The sequence below is a fragment of the Eleutherodactylus coqui genome, chromosome 7, assembly GCF_035609145.1.
Source record: "Eleutherodactylus coqui strain aEleCoq1 chromosome 7, aEleCoq1.hap1, whole genome shotgun sequence".
NCBI lineage: Eukaryota > Metazoa > Chordata > Amphibia > Anura > Eleutherodactylidae > Eleutherodactylus > Eleutherodactylus coqui.
In genome coordinates, this window is record NC_089843.1 from 217,986,154 (window position 1) to 218,012,942 (window position 26,789).

The 26,789-nt window shown below is 46.3% G+C and overlaps 1 protein-coding gene across 1 annotated transcript; it reads right to left on the minus strand.

Moving 5' to 3' along the window:
• Window positions 1-2,003: 2,003 nt before the first annotated feature.
• Window positions 2,004-26,072, minus strand: LOC136573595 (chymotrypsin-like elastase family member 2A). The gene is made up of 10 exons (XM_066574867.1): window positions 25,919-26,072; window positions 25,806-25,848; window positions 25,524-25,579; window positions 24,065-24,112; window positions 17,144-17,203; window positions 16,124-16,174; window positions 13,968-14,136; window positions 4,650-4,909; window positions 4,409-4,551; window positions 2,004-2,220 (listed from the first exon to the last, which is right to left on the minus strand). The coding sequence occupies exons 1-10, from the start codon at window positions 26,070-26,072 to the stop codon at window positions 2,059-2,061; spliced, it is 1,146 nt and encodes a 381-aa protein (XP_066430964.1). The 3' UTR covers window positions 2,004-2,058.
• Window positions 26,073-26,789: the final 717 nt, after the last annotated feature.

Here is a 26,789-nt window from a genome sequence, read left to right on the forward strand (position 1 = left end):
GCCCCTCACCACTATTTGCAATGGGAGGGGGCGGGATGGGTGGAACTTAGCTCTGCCCCCATCCCGGCCCTCCCATTGCAAACAGTGGAGAGGGGGCGGGAGCTCAGTGCACTGCTCCCGGCCCGGCCCGCCTCCTCCCCCTGCAGAAAAGGGACACCGTATATCAGCTGGCGTGAAAACCTGGCCGATATACGGACATGTGAATAAGCCCTAAGGCCGTTTTCACAAGGCCGAGAAAATCACACGAGATTTGTGCGTTCCATCTCTCTACTCCATTTTTGGAGGAGAGAAACTGTAATAAAACGAACAGAAGCGGATCCATTTTTTTCCTCATTGATTTCAATGGGGTTTCAAAAACGGAAAGCAAACCCTTTTTGCCCGCCATTAATTTGGTTGGCTTGTTCACTTATCTTTTGATTTAAACAGTAATCTTCAGTCCCTCCTGCTAATTTATACAGGGTTGTGAACGGCTGAACGATTTCTTGTTTCAGCGAGCCAATGATGTAGCTGCCTATGTAAACCGGCTGCTTCAGCGAACAAACTAGCGGGACGTCGCTCACTCATTTGCTCGTCCAAACAATTATCAGCTCATCTAAAAGGACCCTTGCAGGGGCAGGTCCTCAGGAAGGGGAGAAAGTGTTATCACCAAAGAATGTATAGTTTACACTAACCGATTATATATCATTAATTTTCGCTCATTTAAACAATTTTTTGAACAATTATTGTTGCGTGTAAAAGGGCCTCAGTTAGATAAGGAGACTAGATGCTGACTGTAGAATATATGTTCATACTAGGGCTAGTTCACATCAGCACTCGGGGGTCCCATTCTCCTGCTCCGCTTAGGAAGCAGAAAAACTGCACCCCTCACCAAACGGATCTATCTTCTGATTGAACCAAGTGACACCAAACGGACCCCGTTAGAGATAATAGTGTACTATAAACGTGTAAATGAGGACTATATAATGACTATACAGTACTGCAGAAACAGTTTAGGCAGATGTGCAAAAAATAGAAGGCACCTGATTGCCATCAAATTTATTCTGCAGCAGAACAACAACCCCAAACATCCAGCCAATGCGATTCAGAATCATCTTCAGTGTAAAGAAGAACAAGGAGGTCCTGGAAGTGATGATATGGCCCCCACTGAGCCCTGATTTCAGCATCATCAAGTCTGTCTGGGTTTACATGAAGAGACAGAAGGATTTGAGCAAGCTACATCCATAGAAGATCTGTGGTTAGTTCTCCAAGATGTTTGGAACAACCTCCCTGCCGAGTTCCTTCAAAAACCGTGTGCAAGTGTACATAGTAGAGCCAATGCTGTTCTGGAGGCAAAGGGTGGCCACACCGAATATTGATGTGATTTACATTTCCCTATTGTTCCTTAACTTTCCATTTTGTTATTTGACAAAAAACTATTAACTATAATGGGGGCCGTTCGATTTCTGGGCAGCAGTCCGGCATCTTGCCTTATTTTACAAGATGAAATAGCGCAGCTTGATGTGATATTTCGGCCTGTTTTCTAGTGGAAATCAGCCATTTCCGCCGGAATATGAGTCAGCCCTAAAACTTCTGCACAGTAATGTGTGTAATATGGTTACATAAAGTAACATTCACATTGATACATTGTATCTGCTGTGTAATAACATGGCATGGATACATTTCTTCAGCAAGTTGCTTGTTCACTTGGGACTAGAAGGCCTTGATTTGAAGGGAACCTTTCACCAGGTATGAGTACCATAAACTAAGTTATATGGCGGGTTCCCTGGAGTCTGGGAGCAATCAATGGGAGTGCATGCGCACAGCGGTCCGGCTAACTATCGGGGATGACAGCGCTGAATTGGGGAGTTGGGTAAGTATAAGGAATACCTCTCAGAACTCCAAGGAACCTGCCGCATGAACACTATAACTTAGTTTAGGGTGCTCAGACCTGGTGACAGGTTCCCTTTAAACATATCTGACATTTTGGATCTCTACTTCTCAGTATGGAACAAAAAATCTTGCAATATCAGTAGCTTGATACCCGACGGATGTTCACAGTACGACACATTATTGGAGGAGTTACACACCAGACCTCTGTGTTATCCAGCTCCGGAAATATGTGACCTTGGAGTACACACCAGGCTTCATAGGTAAAGCACATCCATAGCCAAAACTAACAATTCCTAGGAGAGACCACCTGTTGTTAGACTGTAGTGCCACCAAAGGTCCTCCGGAGTCGCCCTGCAATGAATGGAAGAACAGATTTTAGTATTATTAGACCTATGCATTGGATTGGGCTTGTAATAAATGACTAAGAGGCCTTTTGAAAGGGTCTGTCTCATCCAGGAAAACGCAGGTGCCACTATGAAGAGCTGTGGGTCCTGCTCCTGTCACCCATAGAAACAGCTCATTTCGCCATAGGAAGTCGCGGTCGGATAGGCATTTGCCCTACAGGGTTAATTCAGATGTTATGTAATACAATGGTGGCCAGCACAAGAGCAGCTCTCAGAGGGGGCTTTCCATTTTGGCTCATATAATTAGAGCGAGCACCCAAATGCTCGGGTCCGCGTTATTCGAATTGAGCTTTTCGTAAAATTCGAGAGCTCTACTCTAGTAACGAACCCCATTGACTTCAATGGGAGACTCGAGCATTTTTGTATTGGACCCGCCGGTTGCCGAGCTTTTTTTGTGTGTGTGTTCTCTCTCTCTCTCGCCACAAACTACCGTTGATGTGCGCAGCGGGGAGGAGCCAAAACTGGGGCGGGCAAACACGGCGTGATGCTCGCTCGAGTATGCTAATACTCGAACGAGCATCAAGTTCGGAAGGGTACGTTCGCTCAACTCTACATATAATCTAATAGGGCATAGACGTTGCCATGAGAAATCCCCTTTTAGGCTGGGTTTACACAGGGCGGATTCCCGCCAGAAATCTCACGGTTTGGCTGCAGCAAAAATCACGAGATTTCTGCCGGGAGAAGTGCCGCGGAAAAACCCGCGATGGCTTTAAAGCGGCCCGGCCGCTCGCTCTTCCGCTGCGGCTGGCGCTCCCATAAAGGAGAGCACGACCGCATCGGAAAGAAAAAAGAATGGACATGCTGCGGTCGGCAAAGCCGCGCCACAGCCACGGTTTCGGTCGGATTGGCGGCCCCGTGTGGACGAGATTTCTGAGAAATCTCGTCCACATGGTTGGATAATCCAGGGATTAGCGGCCGCAGGCGGATTTGCCGCGCGGAAATACCCGTGGCAAATCCGCCCTGTGTGAACCCAGCCTAAGGGCTCCTGTACAAGGACGCATTTTTAGTGCGTGCAAAATTTATAGGCGCAATACACAGAGAATAGAACCCATTGATTTCAAAGGGCTTGTATGCATTTGCACGTGCAAAAAAAAAAAAAAAAGCAGAATGCTCTACTTTTTGTGCACATTTACACACCAAGGGTCCCCATAGAAGTCTATGAGAGCATGCACTAATGAACGCACAATTTCACTGGGAAGAGAACACATCTGGAACTCATTAGACAAAATAGGCATTTAAATTGGGGGGTGTATGTCTGCCGCGTGCAAATGGACATGCCCCGCAGGCGCAAAAAGTACAGTAAAATACGGTGTGCATAGTGCCAATGCGTTGTGCTGAGGCACGCGGAATTTTGCATTCATCCATGTAAAGGAGCCCTAATATTTCTTTTTGTTGCAGAGCCTGTACGGCATTACATGCCCTGTCACACTGGATCTGTGCATGCAGTTCTGCTGTATGCATGAGCCCCAATGGCGTGTTCATATGTGAAAAAATATGTGCGAGAAAAATCAGACACTGATACACTGCAGAATCCACGGCAGAAATACGAGGACGAACCTCAGATTCCTTCTGCAGATTTGAACTGACAGGTGACGCTAATCTGCATGAGGATTACCCGATGTGGATGCTGCACAGAATCCGTGTCAAGTAGTTACATGTCACTTTTTTTTTTTCCATGCAAGACTTGAAATCTGCACATGCGAAAATCTGCGCCATACAAAGTACGGCACGGATTGCCTATTAAATCTGCATGGATTCCACATCAACTCCGCATCAAAATCCGCCAAGGGCTTAAACAGATAACTGTGATGAAACAAAACCATTGATTTCATCCAGAGGCGTAGCTAAAGGCTCATGGGCCGGGTGCAAAAGTTTATCTTGTAGCCCCCAACTTCTCTTAATGCAGAGCCATAACGTAAAGTTCTTCGGCCCCAATGCAAACCAGTAAGAGGGCCCCCAACTATAATGCTTTATTCATAGTACTGGGCTCCCTATATGGAGAAGAGAGGACTTATGGGTCCACTAAGGCTCCTGGGCCCGGGTGCAACCGCATCCCCTGCACCCCCTATAGTTACGTCAGTGATTTCATGCCTCATGGTGGAGGCACCCGTGCTTCATGGTTATGATAAACATACCTGGCATGAATCAGTTTTTCCGTCTATGTAACCAGCACATATCATTGAAGGCTTTATATGATAGCCATACACGTGGGAACTGCTGCATAACGTTGGCGGAATGATTTTTAATTCAGCCTGTTGTAGAACAGACGATAAACTCCCTTTAAAGAAGAAAACAAAATATCATCATTTTCATAATACGTCATTTTCTCTCATATTTGAATTGCTTCTCATTTTGAGTGAAAGGTGTTTTCCGAACCTCCATCTGTTCTTGCGCCCCATCCCGTTACATAACATGAGGAGTTGTCAGGTAAGACATCCAGTGCGTCCGGTAAACATACTGATTGGATGTACGGCGTGAAGCTTACTGGGCTTGATAACCGCAGAAGTGCAATATCATTCTGGAATTGTCCATTGGAGTAATTCTCATGGATGATGATATTTTGAAGTTTCAACCCAGATCCAAAACTTAAAGAAACAGTTCCTAAGACGACCGTCCAAGAATTTACGTCTCTGCTCCTGTGGACCCATAATGATATAGTTTATTATCACATTTTTCATCATAAGTCTTCCCCTCTTTCACTAAGGCTGCATTCACACGAACGTATATCGGCTCGGTTTTCACGCCAAGCCGATATACGTCGTCCTCATCTGCAGGAGGTGGGAGGATGGAAGAGCCAGGAGCAAGAACTGAGCTTCCGCCCCTCTCGGCCTACTCTCCGCTCCTCTGTACTATTTGCAATGGGGAGAGGTGGGATGGGGGTGGGGCTAATTCTCGTTACTTAGCCCCGCCCCCTTAACGGCTCATTTTATTGCAAATAGTGCAGAGGGGCGGAGAGTAGGCCGAGAGGGGCAGAAGCTCAGTTCCTGCTCCTGGCTCTTCCATCCTCCCCCCCTGCAGATGAGGACAACGTATATCTGCTCGTTGTGAAAACCAAGCCGATATACGTTCATGTGAATGCAGCCTAAAAATGGATAAACAGTATTTTAAAAGCTGGAATTACAGATAATCCCCAATTAAAAAAATGGAAGAAATCTTAATTATTTTTATTTTTTAAACTTTTTTAACATCCATGTCCCCCATGACATCATATAAGAACTCTGGAAGTCATTTACATTGACCTCTCTTTTCCCAGTTACAGAGAAAAACAACCCCCTGTAGTGACAGTAGTCACTAACAGAGCTGATTTGCATTTCCTAGGACTCTGCAGCTCTACTGTGACAGGAGGCACCCAGCGGTCACGTGATCACCAAGTCGAATAATGGAAGTAACACTTCCGCTTCCTCTCCTCACTACATAGCACTCATTGAGCACTGTGTAGCCTGCAAGAGAGAAGGCAGAAGCTGTTAAAAACCACTTCTGCCTTCTCCTCTGGATCCACAGCCAATAACCCAACCTGCTTCTACTACATTGCAGAATCTTTACACCTGCGCCATATTTTTTTACTATCGGCCGGGATTAAAGCCCAGGTCCAAGTGTCGTAAATTTACTGTGCTTGGTCCTTAAGGGGTTAAAGAATAAATCCTGAATTTTATTTCCCATTAAACACAGGAAGAACATACAAGCTCCATGCAGATGTTGTCCTTGGTCAGATTTGAACCAGAACTACAATGGACAGCACCTATCATTGGTGGCCCCGTATGTGTTCATAATTTATGGGTCTTTCTGACATCTGTGTGAATGTAGCAAAACCCTGTTACTCTGCTAGACGTAGGAAAGAAAACATCTTTTAAATGTACTTACAAGACCTCAAAAGGCTTTGCCGGGCCTCTCGGTAGTGACATCTTGTCCATTGAGAATTCATATGGTAATGGAAGCTAATCATGGCACGGCTCTGTGGACATCACAATCACATACCATGATTGGCTGCCATGGTCATGTGACATGACTTCTTTGGAGACGTACCCAAGCTACTTACATTGGTGAGGCAATGCAAATGTTATCAGATACCGAATACTACATTCCATTTTCTCATGACCTCACTATGTCCACCCAGGAGAACTTAGGTCTCTCATGTATGATGCTTTTGCAGTCAGAATCCTTACCAAAAAAGAAAACGACTATTTTTTCATTGAAAACCCACGTTTATCCATTTTTTTTACCACCTTCCCAAAATCAACAAGAACCCTTTTAATCCTTCAGGTTGACCAGTTATATCCGCTATGAATTCTATTATGAGCCACCTATCTCATTACATTGATATGCTATAACAAAAATATTTACAGGGCCACTTGAGTGGACCCAAGAGAAAAGTCCTTGAGCTACCTAGTATCAAGACAGATAATTATTGAAGGAACTTACTTCACTGGGCTTTAGAAAGGAGTCCAGAGTACCCTGAAACGTGTTGCCTGTACTTATATTTTTTATACATGCACTATTAAAAAAAGCTTGGACGAAGATTGGTTCCATCTACCTGCCTATTGCTATCTCCTGCAGACCTGGATCTTGGGGGGAGTTGGAGTTCATCCACCCCCCACCCCCAGTGAAGTAAGTTCCTTCAATAATTATCTCTCCTGATACTAGGTAGCACAAGGACTTTTCTCTTGGGTCCACTGAAGTGATCCTGTGTAAGGCTCTTTGTCTGCAGATTGGCTCCTTCTGCAATGCATGGAAGTGGAAGAAGACAATAGAATAGGAAGGACAAAAGACCTCTTCCAGGAAATTAGAAACATTGGGGGTACATTTCAGGCAAAAATAGGCATGATCAAAAACAAAGATGGAAAGGATCTAACAGAAGAGGAAGAGATCAAGAGAAGGTGGCGAGAATATACGGAAGATCTGTATAGGAAGGATAATCATATTGAGGATAGCTATGACGGTGTGGTGAGTGAATTAGAACTAGACATCCTGAGGAGTGAGGTTAAATGGGCCTTAAGAAGCATTGCTAATAACAAGGCAGCAGGAGGTGACGGTATCCCAGTTGAACTGCTTAAAATCTTGAAAGATGATGCTGTCAAGATAATGCATGCCATATGCCAGCAAATATGGAAAACACAAGAATGGCCATCAGATGGGAAAAAATCAACTTATATCCCCATCCCCAAAAAAAGGGAAACACTAAAGAATGCTCTATCACTCAGTGGCCCTTATCTCATATGCCAGTAAAGTAATGCTCAAGATCCTGCAAGCTAGACTTCAGCAATTCATGGAGCGAGAGTTGCCAGATGTACAAGCCGGGTTCAGAAAAGGCAGAGGAACTAGAGACCAAATTGCCAATATCTGCTGGATAATGGAGGCAGCCAGGGAAGTTTTCATCATAAATAGATTGATTATTCTAGAGCCTTTGACTGTGTGGATCATAATAAATTGTGGCAAGTTCTTGGTGGTATGGGGATACCAAGTCGCCTTGTATGTCTCCTGAGGAATCTGTATAATGACAACTTTGATGCTTGAAAGCAAGGAGGAACTGAGCAGACTTATAACCAAGGTAACCAGAGTGCAAAAGCTGGGTGGCAGTTAAACATTAAAAAAAAACAAGATTATGGCACCAGATGGATTGACAACTGGCAAATAGAGGGAGAAAACATGGTGGCAGTGACAGACTTCATATTTCTGGGCGCAAAGATTATTGCAGACGTGGACTGCAGCCAGGAAATCAGAAGACGTCTACTTTTTGGGAGGAGAGCAATGACCAATCTCAATAAAATAGTTAAAGGGGTTGTCCGGCCATAAAGGATAAATCTCATTACTTCTGTTTGCCCATTACCATGCACTTTGTAATATACATTGTGTATGGTAAATTAGGCAAACAGAAGTTATTGACTTACCTTTAGGGGTGCCCCCTGTATTGCTCCTCCATTGTCCATGGTTACAACAAGTCTTCTGTTCTTCTTGTTGGGCCGGCTCCAGGTCTTGACGGGACGTCGGGGACGCGCTTCTTGCTTCTTCTCTTTACTGCGCATGTGCAGGGGATGCGCGGCTGCTGGATCTTCATCTGTCTAAGGTAAGGCTGGGCTGTCGGGGGGGGGGCGGCGGTGGGGGTTGGTGGGTGGTGGCTTTGCTGTCAGATGCCGTGGGTGGGTTGGGGGGTGATGGAGGTGGCCGGGCTGTCAGATGCCGCAGGGGGGGGGGTGTGCTGCTGGAGGTGGCCGGGCTGTCAGATGCTGCGGGAGGGGTGCTGTCACATAGACTTCTTGTGGGGTGGGTGTGCTGTCACATAGACTTCTTGTGGGGTGGAGGTGCTGTCACATAGACTTCTTGCAGAGGTGGGGGTGCTGTCACATAGACTTCTTGTGGGGTGGGGGTGCTGTCACATAGACTTCTTGTGGGGTGGGTGTGCTATCACAGACTTTTTGTAGGGTGGGTGTGCTGTCACAGAGACTTCTTGTGGGGTGGGGGTGCTGTAACATAGACTTCTTGCGGAGGTGGGGGGGCTGTCACATAGACTTCTTGTGGGGTGGGGGTGCAGTCACATAGACTTCTTGGGAGGTGGGGGTGCTGTCACATAGACTTCTTGTGGGGTGGATGTGCTGTCTCATAGACTTCTTGTGGGGTGGGGGTGCTGTCACATAGACTTCTTGTGGGGTGGGGGTGCTGTCACATAGACTTCTTGTGGGGTGGGGGTGCTGTCACATAGACTTCTTGGGGGGTGGGTGTGCTGTCACAGACTTCTTGTGGGGTGGGTGTGCTGTCACAGAGACTTCTTGTGGGGTGGGGGTGCTGTCACATAGACTTCTTGGGGAGGTGGGGGTGCTGTCACATAGACTTCTTGCGAAGGTGGGGGTGCTGTCACATAGACTTCTTGTGGGGTGGGGGTGCTGTCACATAGACTTCTTGTGGGGTGGGTGTGCTGTCACATAGACTTCTTGTGGGGTGGGAGTGCTATTACATAGACTTCTTGCGGGGGTGGGGGTGCCGTCACATAGACTTGTTGGGGAGGTGGGGGGTGCTGTCACATAGACTTTTTGTGGAGGTTGGGGTGCTGTCATATAGACTTCTTGCGGAGGTGGGGGTGCTGTCACATAGACATGTCGCTGTGGAGTGTGCTGTCACATAGACTTCCTGCAGGGGTGGGTGTGCTGTCACATATTTCTTGTGGGGTGGGGGTGCTGTCACCTAGATTTCTTGTGGAGGTGGGGGTGCTGTCACATAGACTTCTTGTGGGGTGGGTGTGCTGTCACAGACTTTTTGTGGGGTGGGGGTGCTGTCACATAGACTTCTTGCGGAGGTGGGGTTGCTGTCACATAGACTTCTTGTGGGGTGGGGGTGCTGTCACATAGACTTCTTGGGGAGGTGGGGCTGCTGTCACAGACTTCTTGCGGTGGTGGGGGTGCTGTGACATAGACTTGTCGCTGTGGAGTGTGCTGTCACATAGACTTCCTGCGGGGTGGGTGTGCTGTCACATAGACCTCTTGCGGGGTGGGGTGCTGCCACATAGACTTCTTGCGGCAGTGGGGGTGCTGTCACATAGACTTGTCGCTGTTGGGTGCTGTCACATAGACTTCTTGCGAAGGTGGTGGTGCTGTCACATCGAGTTGTTGCTGTTGGGTGCTGTCACAGACTTCTTGCGGAGGTGGGGGTGCTGTCACATAGACTTGTCGCTGTTAGTTGCTGTCACATAGACTTCTTGTGGAGGTGGTGGTGCTGTCACATAGAGTTGTTGCTGTTGGGTGCTGTCATATAGACTTCTTGCGGAGGTGGTGGTGCTGTCACATAGACTTGTCGCTGTTGAGTGCTGTCACATAGACTTCTTGCAGGGGTGGGTGTGCTGTCACATAGACTTGTCACTGTTGGGTGCTGTCACATAGACTTCTTGCAGGGGTGGGTGTGCTGTCACATAGACTTCTTGCGGAGGTGGTGGTGCTGTCACATAGACTTGTCGCCGGGGAAAGAGTGGGGAGCGGGGAACTGTGGTGGGGGCATTGTGGGGGGGTGCACTGTGGGGGGTGACACTGATGAGGGGCATGTGTGTGGTGGGGGCACTGAGTGGGTGTACTGTGGGGGCACTGTGGGTGTGGTCATTGTGGGGGGTGCACTGTGTGGCGGCACTGTGGGGAGGTCATTGTGGGGGGGTTGCATTGTGTGTGGGCACTGTGGGGTGGTCATTGTGGGGGGGGTGCACTGTATGTGGGCACTTTGGGGGTGCATTGTGTGTGGGCACTGTGAAGGGGGGAGTGTGGGGGGGCACTGGAGGGGGACACTGTGGAGGGGGACACTGTGGATGGGGGGCAGTGTGGAGGGGGCACTGTGAGGGGGGTGGGCATGTGTGTGTGTGTCATGCTTGGTGCTACTTTCACTTTCAATAGCAGAGGATCGCGATCCTCTACTATTGAAAGTGTTACTAGAGATCACGATCTCCTGCTGTGACAGCTGTAGCAGGAGATTCCTTCATGTCCTCTCATCACTGGACACTGGGACAATGATGTGACAATGATGTGACACTGTTGTCACAGTGTCCAGTGATGAGGGGACATGCCGGGGAGATGAAAGAATCTCCTGCTAACAGCTGTCACAGCAGTAGCAGGAGATCGCACTGCCCTCTCATTGCTTTGAATGGAGCCGGCCGGCTGCCGGCTCCATTCAAAGCAGTGAAGCGTGCATCTCCATTATGACGCCGGTCCTCCAGTCATGTGACCGGCATCATCGGGAGCGCGCACGCTGGGGAGAGAGAGGCAGCAGTGCATCATGGGAACTACCCAGCGGCGCCATCTTTGAAAAATTCTTCAGGCAAACTTTACAAAGGGAAGAAAAGAAATAAAAAGGTGAGGAAAATATCGTTTTTTATGGGTAAAGCTGTAGTGTGTGATGATTTTACTTCACAGGGCATTCATGGGGAAAAAAAATCAGTTTGGGCGGCTGGACAACCCCTTTAAGAGCAGAGACATCACACTGACAACGAAGGTCCACATAGTTAAAGCAATGGTATTCCCCATAGTAACCTATGGATGTGAGAGCTGAACCATAAGGAAGGCTGAGCGAAGGAAATAGACACTTTTGAACTGTGGTGTTGGAGGAAAATGCTGAGAGTGCCTTGGACCGCAAGAAGATCAAACCAATCCGGACTCCAGGAAAAAAAACCACACTGCTCACTGGAGGGAAGGATATTAAAGGCACAACTAAAGTAATTTGGCCACATAATGAGAAGACAGGACACCTTGGAGAAGATGCTGATGTTGGGGAAAGTGGAAGGCAAAAAGAAGAGGGGCGGACCAAGGGCAAGATGGATGGATCATATTCTTCAGGTGACGGGATGGACCTTGGTCGAGTTGGAGGTTGTGACGGCCAACAGGAAGCTCTGGCGTGGGCTGGTCCACGAGGTCACGAAGAGTTGGAAGTGACTGATCGAATAAACAACAACAACCAAGGCTGTTTGTTCGCAGATTGGCTCCTTCTGCTGCTCTCCTGGCTCGTTCCATCCTAACAGGATTAATTCAAGAGGATACATATTTCACCTGGACCTGAGGTGTGGACTCCTGTCGCTGACAGGCTCCGCACCAGGTGAGTCCATTGGGTTTATCTATACATCCACATACATCTCCTTCTAGGAGCGCAGGTCCACTATTTGTTGTTGCCTCCAATCTTCTAGATGACCCATATATTTTATATTCCCCATTCTTTTGTATTACCTGCCCGTTAAACATACTGATGCACCTGTCGCCTTTTATACAATTGTTTTTATTTCCGGCTACCATGAGCTTTCTGCCTCTTATGAATTATTTTATTTTCCATATCCACTTTCCAATACCCGGTTTTATATGATAATTTTATTAGATTTTGATGTCCTATTTATTTACATTGCCTTTTTATATGTCTTTATGAATTGCGTGATTTTTACATTTACGCCAATGATATACTTATATTTAAGCCCCCCTTTTTTTGGTATATGAATTTTCTTTTGCTTTTATTTTTCTCCTGTTCCAAACTCACCTATTAGCCTTTATCCATTATTCTATATTCTCTTGTAACCTGTGTGTATTTTGGAAATATATATTACCCCGGCTAAACTGAGGAAGAGCCTTTGGTTTCGAAACTGATTTTTTTCACTGTTTTTTTATCTCTTATCAAATAAATTGATTTATTTGCCCATGTTTGTTAACCCCTACCCGCTGCAGGACGTAAATTTACGTCCAGGGAGCGGGGTACTTCCCGCAACAGGACGTAAACTTACATCCTGGGGATAGCGCGGGATCACATATGATTTCGCGCTATCCCGCAGCGGGAGCCGGCTGTCAGTCACAGCCGGCGTCCCGCTGCAACAGCGGGGGGCATCGGAGATGCGCCCCCCCCCCGCTGTTAACCCCTTTCCTGCGGCGATCTAAGTAGATCGCGGCAGGGAAAGGGTTCACAGAGGGAGCGCGCTCCCTCTGTGTCTCTGGCCGGCTCTCGCCGGCGTCCTGTACTGCCATAGCCTATGATCGCTATAGTAAGCGATAATGCATGGCAGGGAAGAAGCCCTGTCATGCATTATCGCAGCGATCTGAAGTGTAACAGTAAAAGTCCCTCAGAGGGACACAAGTGTTGTAAAAAAAAGAGAAAAATAAAGTTCAAAAAATAAAAATGTAAAAAAAATGTCAAAAAACCCTTTTTTATGCTTTTTCTCATATTAGCAAAAAAAAAATGTAAAAAATTAAAAAACCCACATATTTGGTATCAACGCGTCCGTAATGACGCGTACAATACATTGAACATGCTTTTTATCCTGCACGGCAAAAAGCGTAAAAAAAAAAAATGCTAAAAAACTGAGGCAAAATGCTAATTTTTAGCATTTTGCCTCCCATAAAGCGCAATAAAAGTGATAAAAAAAACCAGATGTACCCCAAAATGGTACCAATAAAAACTACAGCTCGTCTCGCAAAAAATAAGCCCTCACAGAGTTCCGTACATGGAAAAATAAAAAGGTTATAGCACTTTGAATGCAATGAGTTTAGAAAAAAATAAGAATTTCCAAAAAAAGGGGTTTTATTGTGGAAAAGTGAAAAAAAACAAAAAAAAATAATAATTTTGGTATCGTCGTAACTGTACCAGCCCGCAGAAAAAAATGTGTTGCATCATTTATGCTGCATAATTAACGCTTTTTAAAAAAAAGACTAAAAATCTCTGGCAGAATTGATGCGTTTTCTCTTCCTACGATCATAAAAAAAATAATAAAAGTTTTACAATGTAGTCTATGTACCCAAAAATGGTACCAAAAAAATCTACAGTTCACCACGCAAAAAACAAGCCCTTATACAGCCGCAGCGACGGAAAAATAAAAAAGTTATGGCTTTTGAAAAAATGGAGATGGAAAAATACCAAAAATCGCTTGGTCCTCAACGCCAAAATAGGCCGTGTCATTAAGGGGTTAATATTCCATCATAATTCTTGAAGAGTTGCGCCTTGTGCCAGTTTTTACCTTTTTAACTTCTTTTAACTGCGCAGCCTGATCTATCTGACATTTACTGGTTGGCAGCACCTCCTCTCGAATACGTAGCACGAAATTGTGAACCTTATATGTGACTTGCAGTGACTATCCAGGCCACAAGGGGCAGATTTCTAATAGTTCATTATACCAGGCGTCACACTAAGTAGTTAAATCATGTATGTAGTTAAATAATGATTGACAGTATGTTCTGTGTATGTGATTAATGCTTAACTTACAAAGAAAAACAGTGAGCGGCGGTCACAAGCCAGGAATTGCTAATGAGCGTGGCTCCACATCTATGATACCCGTCGAAGCATAAACTGGCCTGCCAGGGCCACGATCCCAATGCCGCTGATGTTCCTCCTACTATTCTGCTTAATGCTGATGGACCTCCCACACCACAAGCTGTTGAAATATTAAAAGAGCAAAAAAAAATTATGTGCAAACTACATGTAATTTCACAAAGAAGAGCAAAAGAGAACTCTTAACCCCTTAAGGACCAAGCGCTGTAACTATACAGTGCTTGGTCCTGGGCTTTAAACCAGTCTGATATGGCACAGGATTAAAGCTCCTGCAATCAAGCAAGAGCAGGTCAAGCCGCTGGCTATTAGACACAGCTAAGGACCCAGAGGAGAAGGTAGAAGCGTTTTTTAACAGCTTCTGCCTTCTAATTTACAGGCTTCAATGAAGGCTATGTATGTAGTGCAGTGAGAAAGCAGAAGTGTTACTTCTGTTATTTGACTCGGCAATCACGTGACTGCTGCCAGGTTCCCCCTATCACAGCAGAGCAGCAGGGTCCATGTAGACCCAGATCAGCTCTATTAGTGACTGCTGTCACTGCAGGGGGATGTTTTCCCTGTAAGGCCGACGCCGGCACCTGTCCACGAGCGGAATGCTGCGAATTGCCCTGATTCTCCGCGGTCAGCCTATCTATTAGATAGAGCTGACCGGCGGAGATTCGGCAGCGGCTCCCGCGGCGCAGCTTCACCGCGGGATGCCGCCTCGCCTGTGTACAGCTGGCCAAACTGAGGCTTCTATGGATGCTTCTCCTAACAACCAAAACAATACAAATTATATAGCAAGACAACCAAAACAAAATAAGGAACCCATTCTTATATTTTACTTTAGTGTAAATATACAAACTTTACAAATAAGAAACGGTGATTTAAAAAAAAAAAAAAAAAGGTTTTCACCCCCAATAAAACGAGGAAAAAGTCAGTGAAAAAAGATATTAAAAAATAGTCCAATATGTCATAAAAAAAACACGTTAAAAATAATTTTGGTAGAGTAAGAAAAAAAAATTGTGCAGTAAAATCACCACATGGGTAAAATCCCTAAAAAACGTCTGGTTCTTTAGTACCAGAACATCTTGGTCCGTGAGGGGTTAATACACTTTACAATCAGTGTAAGGGCTCGTTCACACGAGCGTAGGCAATTTTCGGTCGCTGTGTCACGGCCACAGCGCAACCAAAAATCAAGTGAACGAGATGCAGCCGTGAACAAGTCACATCAGCATCTCCCGTTTGTGCGCCAGATGGCCCGGCGAGTATACGCCGAACCCGGGATACTGCTAAACTGCCTCCCCCTCTCTGCCCCCTTGCCAATCTTGGCAAGGGGAGGAGGCGGGATGGGCAGGGAGCTAGTGTGCTTAAGCTCCCACCCCTCTCCGCTCCTTGTTGGCTGCCAGCAATGGGACGGGTTGGAGAGAAGGAGGGAAGGGGGTGGGAGTTTAGCAAACACACTGCTAAACTCCCTCCCACCTCCCTTCTCCAGCAGCTCCCATTAGCTTCCATAGGAGTCTATGGGAGCTGCCGCCGTATTCCAGCCGAAAGATAGTTCCGGAACTATCTTTTCTGGCTGGCGTAAACCCGCCCGACCGGAATGCGCACCATATGTACTATATTTGTCGGCTAGCCATTTTTATGCCGCGGGAATACGCCCATCTGAACTGATGCATTGTAAACCAATGCATCAAAGGAGCAGCATATATAGGCCGGCCATGAAAGCGCAGCCGATATATGCTCGTGTGAATAAAGCCTAAGTCCCAGGGGACTGCAGCTGAAAACAATGTTATCAGCGCTGCCGTGTAGAATCACAGCATGCAATCCCTGCTATCAGCTAGCCAGCCAAATGATGGTTTTTATGCTGAACTAAAAATCATCGTTCGGTAGAAAAACAAATGATGGTAGGTAGCATTTACACGCAACGATTATCGCTCAAAGACATTGTTTGCACAAATTTTAAACAATAATCGTTGCGTGTAAGTGGAGCTTAAGTACGGAGCAAGTAATAATAAACTTGGAAAAGAAAGGCAAAGGGGAACCACTCGTGTGTCACCACAGTACATATGGCCCTATCTGAAGGGTTAGTGGCAGTCCACTATAATACACACCTGATTTATTTCCAGAATTTGGCTGAGTTGTAGCGTTAGAATTACCAAGAGCTGAAATGGAAATAAGTGAGAAAATGTTTATTCTGTAAACCCCTGGACTAAATCTGTAATATAATCACTGTGTATAAACTGATTGCTATTAGTAGGATAATACTCTTTGTAAAAAAAAATCCGGGCCCTAGAAAAAGTTGTCATTTTGCTGCAAAACTCGGCATGCAGTTACATCTCAGGCAGATTAGCAAATGATTAGAATTGTGAAGTGATTAGATGACCGGTTTTGCCACCTAAGGCCCTAAAAGTGTCCCCTTGGCTTTTAAAAAGGGCTACTTGTATGTGGTGACCTCTTTTTCCACTTGTGTAGACCTTGTTGACCACCTCTCAGACGGAATACATGAGGGGGTGAGACAGAGTGAGAGAGAAAAACACACGAACCAAGACAAAAAAAAAAGCTCGGCACCCGGCGTCCCACATACGAAAATGCTCGAGTCTCCCATTGTAGTCAATGGGGTTCATTACTCGAGTAGAGCTCTCGAATTTTACGAAAAGCTCGACTCGAATAACGCGGACTCGAGCATTTGGGTGCTCGCTCATCTCTATTAAAGACGTGTTCTTTGTTTCTACACAGTTAACCCTTTCCAATCCAATTTGTATCCTGGTTTTTCCTAGGGGGCTTACTCTTTTTCTGCTGTTATACAACGGCGCTATCTGCTGGCTAAAGCCAGTACTGCATGAGGTGACACATTGGATAGGCTCCGACAGCAGAGAGGCTGGCAATATACAGTAAGAAAACCACGACGGACGTCTTCCAACATCGGAGCTGTACAGCCTTAAATCATAATGTCTTTAGACATCAGACAGTGGATTGGAAAGGGTTAATTCCATGACCATGTAGGACTTGCCATCCTGTCCTGGAACCCTGTGGTCGTCCTCGCAGCCTTCATGTAAGACTGTTACATATTCCTGTTACATAGGCTGGTGAAGCTGTATGTTATTCTCTTACGGAGTTTGCTTCATACAGACCTGCGCCTTCTTCTGCATCGGTCTTCCCAGTTGTACTTCTGCTAGTTGGGGTGTAGACAACTGTGAAAGTGAAAGATGAAAACACTGTCAGATCTAACGCTTTCTATGTGCGGACCCTCATGCGATATGTTCACACCTGCTGGATATCCTGCAGTGGTCAGAATATTGTAGCATATCATAATATATAGGAGCGCTGCGTTACAAAACCAAATAGAGCAGCTGCAATTCATTTCTCTTGCATATCGATACGCAGTGTCCACACGCCGGTGTGCACCGATCAATGACAGTCCACTGACTCTATTCACTGTGTATCACACGCGTGATACACCATAAAATCACAGTCATCGACATGAGCCCTTAACCCTTTCCAATCCAATTTGTATTTTGGTTTTCCCATGGGGCTTACTCTTTTTCTGCTATTATACAACGGCGCCATCTGCTGGCTAAAGCCAGTACTGCATGAGGTGACACATTGGATAGGCTCCGACAGCAGGGAGGCTGGCAATATACAGTAAGAGAACCCCGACGGACGTCTTCCAACATCGGAGCTGTACAGCCTTAAATCATAATGTCTTCAGACGTCAGACAGTGGATTGGAGAGGGTTAATTCTTCATCATTTCCCCCCCTCTTTTGCAGAGCCCCCCCACACAGCTGACTTCTCTAGTAGGTTTTATTTTATCCCCTTTATTTCCCCCAATGTGGTCTAGTTACCTCTCCTGATATGACAATAGTGACATTTGGTTTTATGTGGATTCCTCCTGCTTTTCTCTGCTTGGTCTATGGCTTTTCGCTGGTCTTCTTTTTCTTTGGCCAGCCTAACATAAGCGCAACTTTTTTGCACTATGATTGTTTTTTGTGCGCACGTCGGCGTATTTTATTGCACTTTCTTTCCCCGCAGGGCATGCTTTTTTGCGCACGGTGATTGAAATGGCTAATTTGTTTAGTGAGTTCCAGATGTGTTCTTTTTGCTGCACAATTACGCAGCGTTTCACGCATCTCCTAGCGTATTGTGCACATTTACACCCCCCTTCCCATTGACATCTATGGGGACCTTTGATGCGCAAATATGTTATATTTTTCTTTGCGCGGCCGAAATGTGCGCACGTGAGCAAACCCATTGAAATCTATCGGTTTGCATTCTCTGTGTATTGCATGCAGCTGTTTTCACAATTCCTCATGTGTGTTAGTTGTTAGCACTCTTGCCTTGCAGTGCAAGGGTCCCAGGTTCAAATCCCATTAAGGATGACATGTGCATGGACTGTGAAAAGCTCCATCCACATGTTGCCCTTGGATAGCCTACAACTGAGCTACCACATCTGGTCTTTGGCTGCAGTTTTCTTAATTTGCAGAAGAGATTTGGCTGCTTTCACATCTGCAGCGGGGATTCCGTTTAGGAAGAAGGAATGGCGAATCCCCTGGCCGAACAGATCCGTCTTATGACACAACCGAAAAGCGCTGATCGGAACTAGATAATGGTGTCTGTTTGGTTTCTGCCCAGCTGCCCGGTATTTTACTGAAAAAAAAGCGCTGCATGGAACTACAGCGCTGCCTTTAGACCGCCTGCAGACGGCCGGGTCGGATCCAGCTGCAAGAATTCTCGCAGCGGGACCCGACCCGAGCGCCTGCAGAGAGCAGCGCGGAACTCACCCGCTCCCGCAGCTCCGGGTCTTTCATGTGCGGGCTGCCGTGCAGCCGGTGCATGTGCAGAGCGGAGCCAGCGGACGGGGAGTGACGTTTCTGTGCGGAGCTACAGAGCGATTCGGATGCAGTCCGCAGCCGGAAGTGACGCCTGATCACTTCCGCCCGTCCTTATACGTCATAATGTAGGTCAGCGCCAGTGATGTGACGCTTTCTTTCGGCCCACAGAGGCATCTGCACTTTTTCTAGTTGCCATATACTGCATTTGGCTGTGGCTGAATGCTGTAATGTATTACGTCTGGCCTGGACATGGATGTGCTGCGCGATCGCTTCTGGTTTGCGTGGTACCAGAGTGGGGCGGGATATCTGGATACAATCCACCTAAAGTGCCGCTCCTATGTATGGGTGGGCCGAAAGAAAGCGTCATATCACTGGCGCTGACCTACATTATGACGTATAAGGACGGGCGGAAGTGACCAGGAGTCAAAAGTATGAGTGAAAGTGATCAGGCGTCACTTCCGGCTGTGGACTGCATCCGAATCGCTCTGTAGCGATAGCTATGAGCCGGATGCAGCGCGTCACTTCCGGTCACGGGCTACTTCTGAAACGCCTTGTAGCGTTAGTTGTGAGCCGGATATAGTGTCATCCTGCCCATACTGCCCACACTGCCTATGCTAGTCCCTAATGCAGTTTTGAGAGAAGGGCGGAAGTGACTATATGTCACTTTTGGCTACGGCCGGTGATCATGGCACAGGCTAGGGATACTCTGAGGATAATTATGCAATCACCCTCCTTTATGATTTTCTACACCTGTTGTCTCCTCTTTTGGACCAATACCATGTGGGTAAGTCTGGGGTGTGTTAGCCAGTCCGAATATGATTGGTGTGGTTGTTAGTACCGTGTTTCCCCGAAAATAAGACAGTGTCTTATATTAATTTTTGTTCAAAAAGGTTTAACTTTTTTACATGTATAGCTGCCTGGACACTATTTAAATTGACTTTTTTAATTAACTGTTAGCAGGGCTTAATTTTGGAGTAGGGCTTATATTTAAAGCCTCCTCAAATAGCCTGAAAAATCATTTTGCATCCTCAAAAATTTTGGAAAATCATGCTATGTCTTATTTTCAGGGAAACAGGGTATGTTTGCATATATGTATGGGTCTATGTCTCACTGCTTTTATGCTTGAAGAAGTCCTCTGTGAAGGACGAAACGTTGCAAGTTCCACCAAATGCATGGAGTTCTTTTAACAATAAAGATCACGTTTGGATTCTTTACCATGTGAAGACTACCTAAGGATTTCTTGAAAAAGTTCCATTGAGTGCCGCTTACACCCCTCTATGTACAGAATTAGAGCATGCCACGATTTGTTTTCTGCGTGTGATTTCGCGCAGACAAACCGCATCTGTCTGCATAGGATTGCGTATTGTACTGCAATCCTATGCAGGCGTGTACGGGTGGAAATTATGCGGGGAATCCCGCCGTGGAATTTCCGCCCGTCTGCAGGAGGTCTTCTATTAAAGTTATTATCCCAAAGAGACTTTTATGATGTGTCCAGCAGATGTATCATTCATTCCAATGCAGAGTGACTGTGCATGCACTGCCACTTGTCTATTGTGGGTACTAGTACATCCAGATGCTTGGTAAACAGTTAAAGGGGTTCTGACATGAATAATTTTTTTATGCTTTAGCAGCCATTGTTCCCTGGTCTGCCTAATGGACCCAGGGAACCCATGGGTTAATGGCTGCTAAAGCATAAAAATCTTATACTTACCTGTTCATCTGTTGTTGTTGACATCGGGGGGTCATCTCCCGGCAGCATATTAGCACTTTCTGCTTAGGTTAAGCAGCCTGACTAGAGCCACCTGATTGGTGCACGCTGTGCAGTCACGTGGTGCCGAAGGGCCAATCAGGTGGCTCTAATCAGCAGCGCTGCTTAACCTAAGCAGAAAGTGCTAGTATGCCTCCCGGCAGGCAGTCTTCTTCCTCCAGCAGCCGCGCCGCTCCGGGATCGCGCGCATGCGCAGTGGAGAGGTGCCCTCTGACAGGAGTCAGGACGGGCTGCGTCTCCACTGCGCATGCTCAGCACTCCGGAGTTCAACCAGGACGGACGGGCCGCCCACAGCAAGCACTGCTTGTGACGTGCTTGCTGTGGCGGTCCGTCCGTTGACCTCGGAAGTGCCTGACGGACGGACCAGAGCAGGAAGCGGTCTTTTTGACCGCTCCTGCTCTGCTTTAAAGGCACAGAAGAAGATGCCGGCTGGAGGGGACATGCCTGGCGATCGGGCCAGGCCAGGCCAGGTGAGTACAAATTTTTTTTTTTCATGTCAGAACCCCTTTAAGTACATTACTGCTGTTTAGTGTTCCTACCCTGCAGTTCCACTGATGGACACAGGATGGCAGTATAGCAAAAGCAAAACTTTCCTTATACTGTATATGCAAAAACAATAGTAACATGTCAAAAACAAATAATTACCAATATTTTTAAATGCCTATTAGAGATGAGCGAACGTACTCGTTCGAGTATTAGTGTGTTCGAGATGCTTGTTACTCGTGACGAGTACCACGCGATGTTCGAGTTACTTTTACTTTCATCTCTGAGACGTTAGCACGCTTTTCTGGACAATAGAAAGACAGGGAAGGCATTACAACTTCCCCCTGCGACGTTCAAGCCCTATACCACCCCCCTGCAGTGAGTGGCTGGCGAGATCAGGTGTCACTCGAGTATAAAAATAGGCCCCTCCCGCGGCTCGCCTCAGATTTGTTCTGACATAGAGGAGGGAAAGTGCTGTCTTGGTGGAGCTGCTATAGGGAGAGTGTTAGGAGTATTTTAGGCTTCAAGAACCCCAACGGTCCTTCTTAGGCCATAGAAATCGCAGATCACACCTATCTGCGATTCCTGTTCTCTTCTCTATATGCGCTCAATGGGGCCGCGGCAGCAGCGCCGACCCCATTGAGAACATATAGTAGACAAATCATTCTTCTCTGCCACAGCTGTAACAGCTGTGACAGAGAAGAACGATGTTTGCCCATTGAATTCAATGGAGCCGGCAATACAGCAGGTTCCACTGAAAGCAATGGGCTGCCGGCGATCGCAGGATGAATTGTCGGGAAGGGCTTAAATATATAAGCCCTTCCCTGCAATTCATCTAGAAATGTGTTAAAGTAAAAAAAAATATATATATACTTACCTTGTCCCGGCCGACGGAGTTCAGCCGCAGCGGCCGGCAGTGGGTGTGAAGGGGGTGTGAGTCAGACTCAGCGCTGAGCCAATCAGGGGGCAGGTCTGACTCACACCCCCTTCACACCCACTGTAGGCCGGCCGCGCTGAACTCCGTCTGCCGGGACAAGGTAAGTATATACCGGCGTATAAGGCGACGGGGCGTATAAGACAACCCCCCAACTGTCACCTTATATGCCGGGAATACAGCGGAGCAAAAAATAAAAATCATTACTCACTTCCCCCGGCGTTCTGCGGCGCTGCTGCAGGATGTCGCTCCCTCCTGGTCCCCGGCAGAGCATTGCTTTCTAGACGCAGGGCTTGAAATCCCCGCCTCCAGAAAGCTACTGTGATTAGCTAACACACGCCGTCAGCCAATCACAGCCATTCAATGACATCATTGTCATTGGCTGTGATTGGCTGAAGGCACGTGTGTTTTCTGGAGGCGGGGATTTCAAGCCCTGCGTCCAGAAAGCAATGCTCTGCCAGGGACCAGGAGGGAGCGACAGCCTGCAGCAGCGCCGCAGAACGCCGGGGGAGGTGAGTAATGATTTTTATTCTTTGCTCCGCTGTATTCCCGGCGTATAAGGTGACAGTTGGGGGGTCGTCTTATACGCCGGTATATACGGTATATTTTTTTTATTTTTACACATTTCTGGATGAATTGCAGGGAAGGGCTTCTATATTTAAGCCCTTCCCGACAATTCATCCCGCGCTCGCCGGCAGCCCATTGCTTTCAGTGGAACCTGCTGTATTGCCGGCTCCATTGAATTCAATGGGCAAACATCGTTCTTCTTTGCCACAGCTGTTACAGCTATGGCAGAGGAGAACGATCTTTACGCTGACAGTGCGGGAGGGGGGGGGGGCACTCTTGCCGCTATTGTGGCTTAATAGTGGGACCTGTGAACTTGAGATGCAGCCCAACATGTAGCCCCTCGCCTGCCCTATCCGTTGCTGTGTCGTTCCCATCACTTTCTTGAATTGCCCAGATTTTCACACATGAAAACCTTAGCGATCATCGGCGAAATACAAAAATGCTCGAGTCGCCCATTGACTTCAATGGGGTTCGTTACTCGAAACGAACCCTCGAGCATCGCGATAATTTCGTCCCGAGTAACGAGCACCCGAGCATTTTGGTGCTCGCTCATCTGTAATGCCTATAGATAAAACCTCACTTTGGTGTTTTTAAAGCTTTTCTCTTTATTTCACATCATTAAAAGCTGTAAATTCCCCCGCCAACAAAAAAAAAAGGTTAAAATAATTGCGTGTCCTGCCTAGCGCAGTATTATTAATTCTAACGAATTGATTATTCATCCACTAACTATGTGATGTTGTTGTTTCACTAAGGCCTGTGTCACATGACCATATTTGGGCAGTGTTTTGCGCATGATAAATTTGCGTGCGCAAAAATAGCACATATTGTACTAATTCACTTAACTGCCCATTTCAATGAATGAGAGCATGCTAGCGTTTTTTGTTTTTTTTTGCATGCGCAAAAAGTACAGTAAAACATGCACTTGCGTGTGCAAATACGCGTTAGCTGTTGTGCAAATATGCCGCGCAAATGCACGCGTAAATGTGCTTATGTACATGTGAAACTGGACTGTCTTCTTTATGCTGAAGCGTGACTCTAGTTCATGCCAGACTTTAGCCTAACCCAATAGTAGAGCCTACCCCCCCCACCCCACCCCCAATAACAAAGAAGCTATATTTACCTATTCAGTTCCCCGCTGTTCCAGCGCCGCCACCCCAGACCTCTCTGTGGGGCTTTGTTCACATGGCTGCAGTGGTGATTACATGTGTGACCACTGCAGCCAGTCACTGGGCATACTGATATATGGAAAGAGAGTACTAGTCCAATGGGCGGTCCCATAAGTGATTGACAGCTCTGTGTGTAGCTCCGCCCATTGGACTGTTCAGCTCAGAATGATCAGAGGTTTTAATGAATAAAATACAAGTTCTACTAACTCTTTCCCCATAAAACTATATATCAATCTGCTCAGCTCCCCCTGCTCTATAATATGATGTGCCTGTGTGTGCCAACCTATATGCAATCAATACTCACCTGTTGTGTCTCCTTCATTGGTCGGAATACTGGTTGTATAGTTTATAGCTGAAAATAAGAGCAGATGGAGAAAATATTATTACATTGGAATTCTCCTACAGAGAGTAGTCAAAAAGTCTGGTCCAGCACTATATCTCAATACTGGTGTTCTATATTGAAATAACAATAGCGCACTTCTATAGGAAGGTATAGGTGTGCTACACAATGGTATGGTGCGTGGGCCCATGGTGGCTCCGGAACATGGATTTCAATCTTGTGTTGTGGACCCTGTAAAAGTTTTAGTGTACTCAAAGGAGGCCCAACATGGATCAGTACCTGAATCTCCTATCGTAACAGGATGGCTTTCGCATAGGCTGCATTACCAGAATTTACATTTCCTTACTTCAGTCATAGCAGTCCCACGGCACATAGGGAGACATAGTAAGTAGCTTTCCGCTTCTCACATGCTACTCTTCAACATTGCAATTGGGTTTTATTCTTTATCTCTTACAGGGGCCACAACACAAAATGTAATCCATGTTTAGGAGCCCATGCACCATATCATCGTATAGCACACCCATGCCTTCCTATTCAAGTACACTATTGTTATTTCAATATAGGGCACTAGTATTGAGGATGTAGCGCTGGATCAGTCCTTTTGATGTGTGTGTGACTAAATTGATTGCACTTGTCTTGACCAAAGTTCAAACCCCATCAAGGATAACATCTGTGTAGGCAATAACAAGCTCAATCCAGATGTTGCCTTTTGGTCAGATTTGAACCTACAACTCCCACACCTCAAAGCAGCAGTGTTAAAGGGGTTGTCCCGCGAAACAAAGTGGGGTTATACACTTCTGTATGGCCATATTAATGCACTTTGTAATATACATCGTGCATTAAATATGAGCCATACAGAAGTTATTAGAAGTTATTCACTTACCTGTTCCGTTGCTAGCGTCCCCGTCTCCATGGTGCCGTCTAATTTTCAGCGTCTAATCGCCGGATTAGACGAGCTTGCGCAGTCCTGTCTTCTTCTTTTCTGAATGGGGCCGCTCGTGCCGGAGAGCGGCTCCTTGTAGCTCCGCCCCGTCACGTGCCGATTCCAGCCAATCAGGAGGCTGGAATCAGCAATGGACCGCACAGAAGCCCTGCGGTCCACCGAGGGTGAAGATCCCGGCGGCCATCTTCACCAGGTAAGTAAGAAGTCACCGGAGCGCGGGGATTCAGGTTAGCACTATCCCGTTTTCTTTTTTAACCCCTGCATCGGGTTTGTCTCGCGCCGAACGGGGGGGCTATTGAAAAAAAAAAAACAAACCCGTTTCGGCGCGGGACAACCCCTTTAACAACTGAGCCACCAGAGTTCTTCTTTCAGCTTCACAGGATGAGAAGAGCAAGAATAAAACACAAAAGAGAACATAAAAAGTAACATCCAGACGTTGCTCTTGGTCAGATTTGAATCTAAACCTCCAGCACTACAAACCATCAGTGCTAACAACTGAGCCAGCATTCTTCTTCTTCTTCTTTCTTCTCCCTTCTCTAGAGGAGAATGATAATAATGAACACAAAGAGAAAATACAAACTTCTTGCAGATATTGTCCATAATCAGCTGTGAATCCATAACCGCAGAGCCACCAAGCTTCTTCCTTCTTCCTCCCCCTGATTCTTCTTCTCCAGAGAAGGAGAAAAAAGGAGAAGAACGAGAGGTAGAAGATCATCTTGATCTCCTTCTTCCTTTTCCTTCTTATACTTCTTTTCCTTCTACTCATTCTGCTTCTTCTTCACATTATTTTTATTCTTCTGCTCCACTGGAAGAGGAGAAGGAAGAAGAAGGAGAAGCAACAACAAATATGGTGGCTCAGTCATTAGTAATGTTGCCTTGCTGGAGTTCTAGGTTCAAATCCTTCCAATGACAACATTTGGATGGTGTTTTAATCTTCTGTTTCAGTTTAGTTCTCCTGAAAGCACAGTTGTTAGCACTTTTGCCTTGCAGAGCCGGAGTTGGAGGTTCAAATCTGACGAAGGGCAACATCTGCATGAGTTTTTTATGTTCTCTTTGTGTTTATTCTTGTTGTTTTTCTTGTCCACAGCAGAATTGGAGGTGTGGTGGCTCAGCTGGTAACAGTGCTGGAGTTGTAGGTTCAAATCAGGGCAACATCTAGATGTTGCTTTTATGTATGCTTTGTGTTTATTCTTGTTGTTGTTGTTGTTCCTCTCCTCCAGAGCAGAACAGGCAACTGTGGTGGCTCAGTTGTTAGCACTGCTGCTTTGCAATGCTGGAGCTGTAGGTTCAAAGGCAATATTCCCCCAACTTGGAAATTGTTATAACCTTTTATGTAAGCATAAAGCTAACCTTAGTAAGTAAATTGGGGGTGGTAAGTGGCAGTTTAACAACTTATGGCTGGAAATGATCTCATACATACATCCAACCTAACAGTCTGTGCTTTATTTTTGCGGCTATTCCTCCTACGTCAGAATTATTTTAGTCAGTGTGGGAGTTACCATACTACTATGTTACTATATATCGCCTCCAATGAAATCATTTCACCAGTTTCTTTTATTAACATAAGGTTAAAAATGCAAGATTTTACTTACTGTTGAAAAGAAGGCTCTGCGCCAGGCCGGCGGGGATTTCTGAAAGTAAAAATAAGGTGTGAAGTTTAATTTTCAAAAAGGCTAAAATCAAAAAGTTGATGATCTAAAGGCAAAAAGAGAAGATGCCTCAAGAAGTGGAAATGTAGTATAGGAG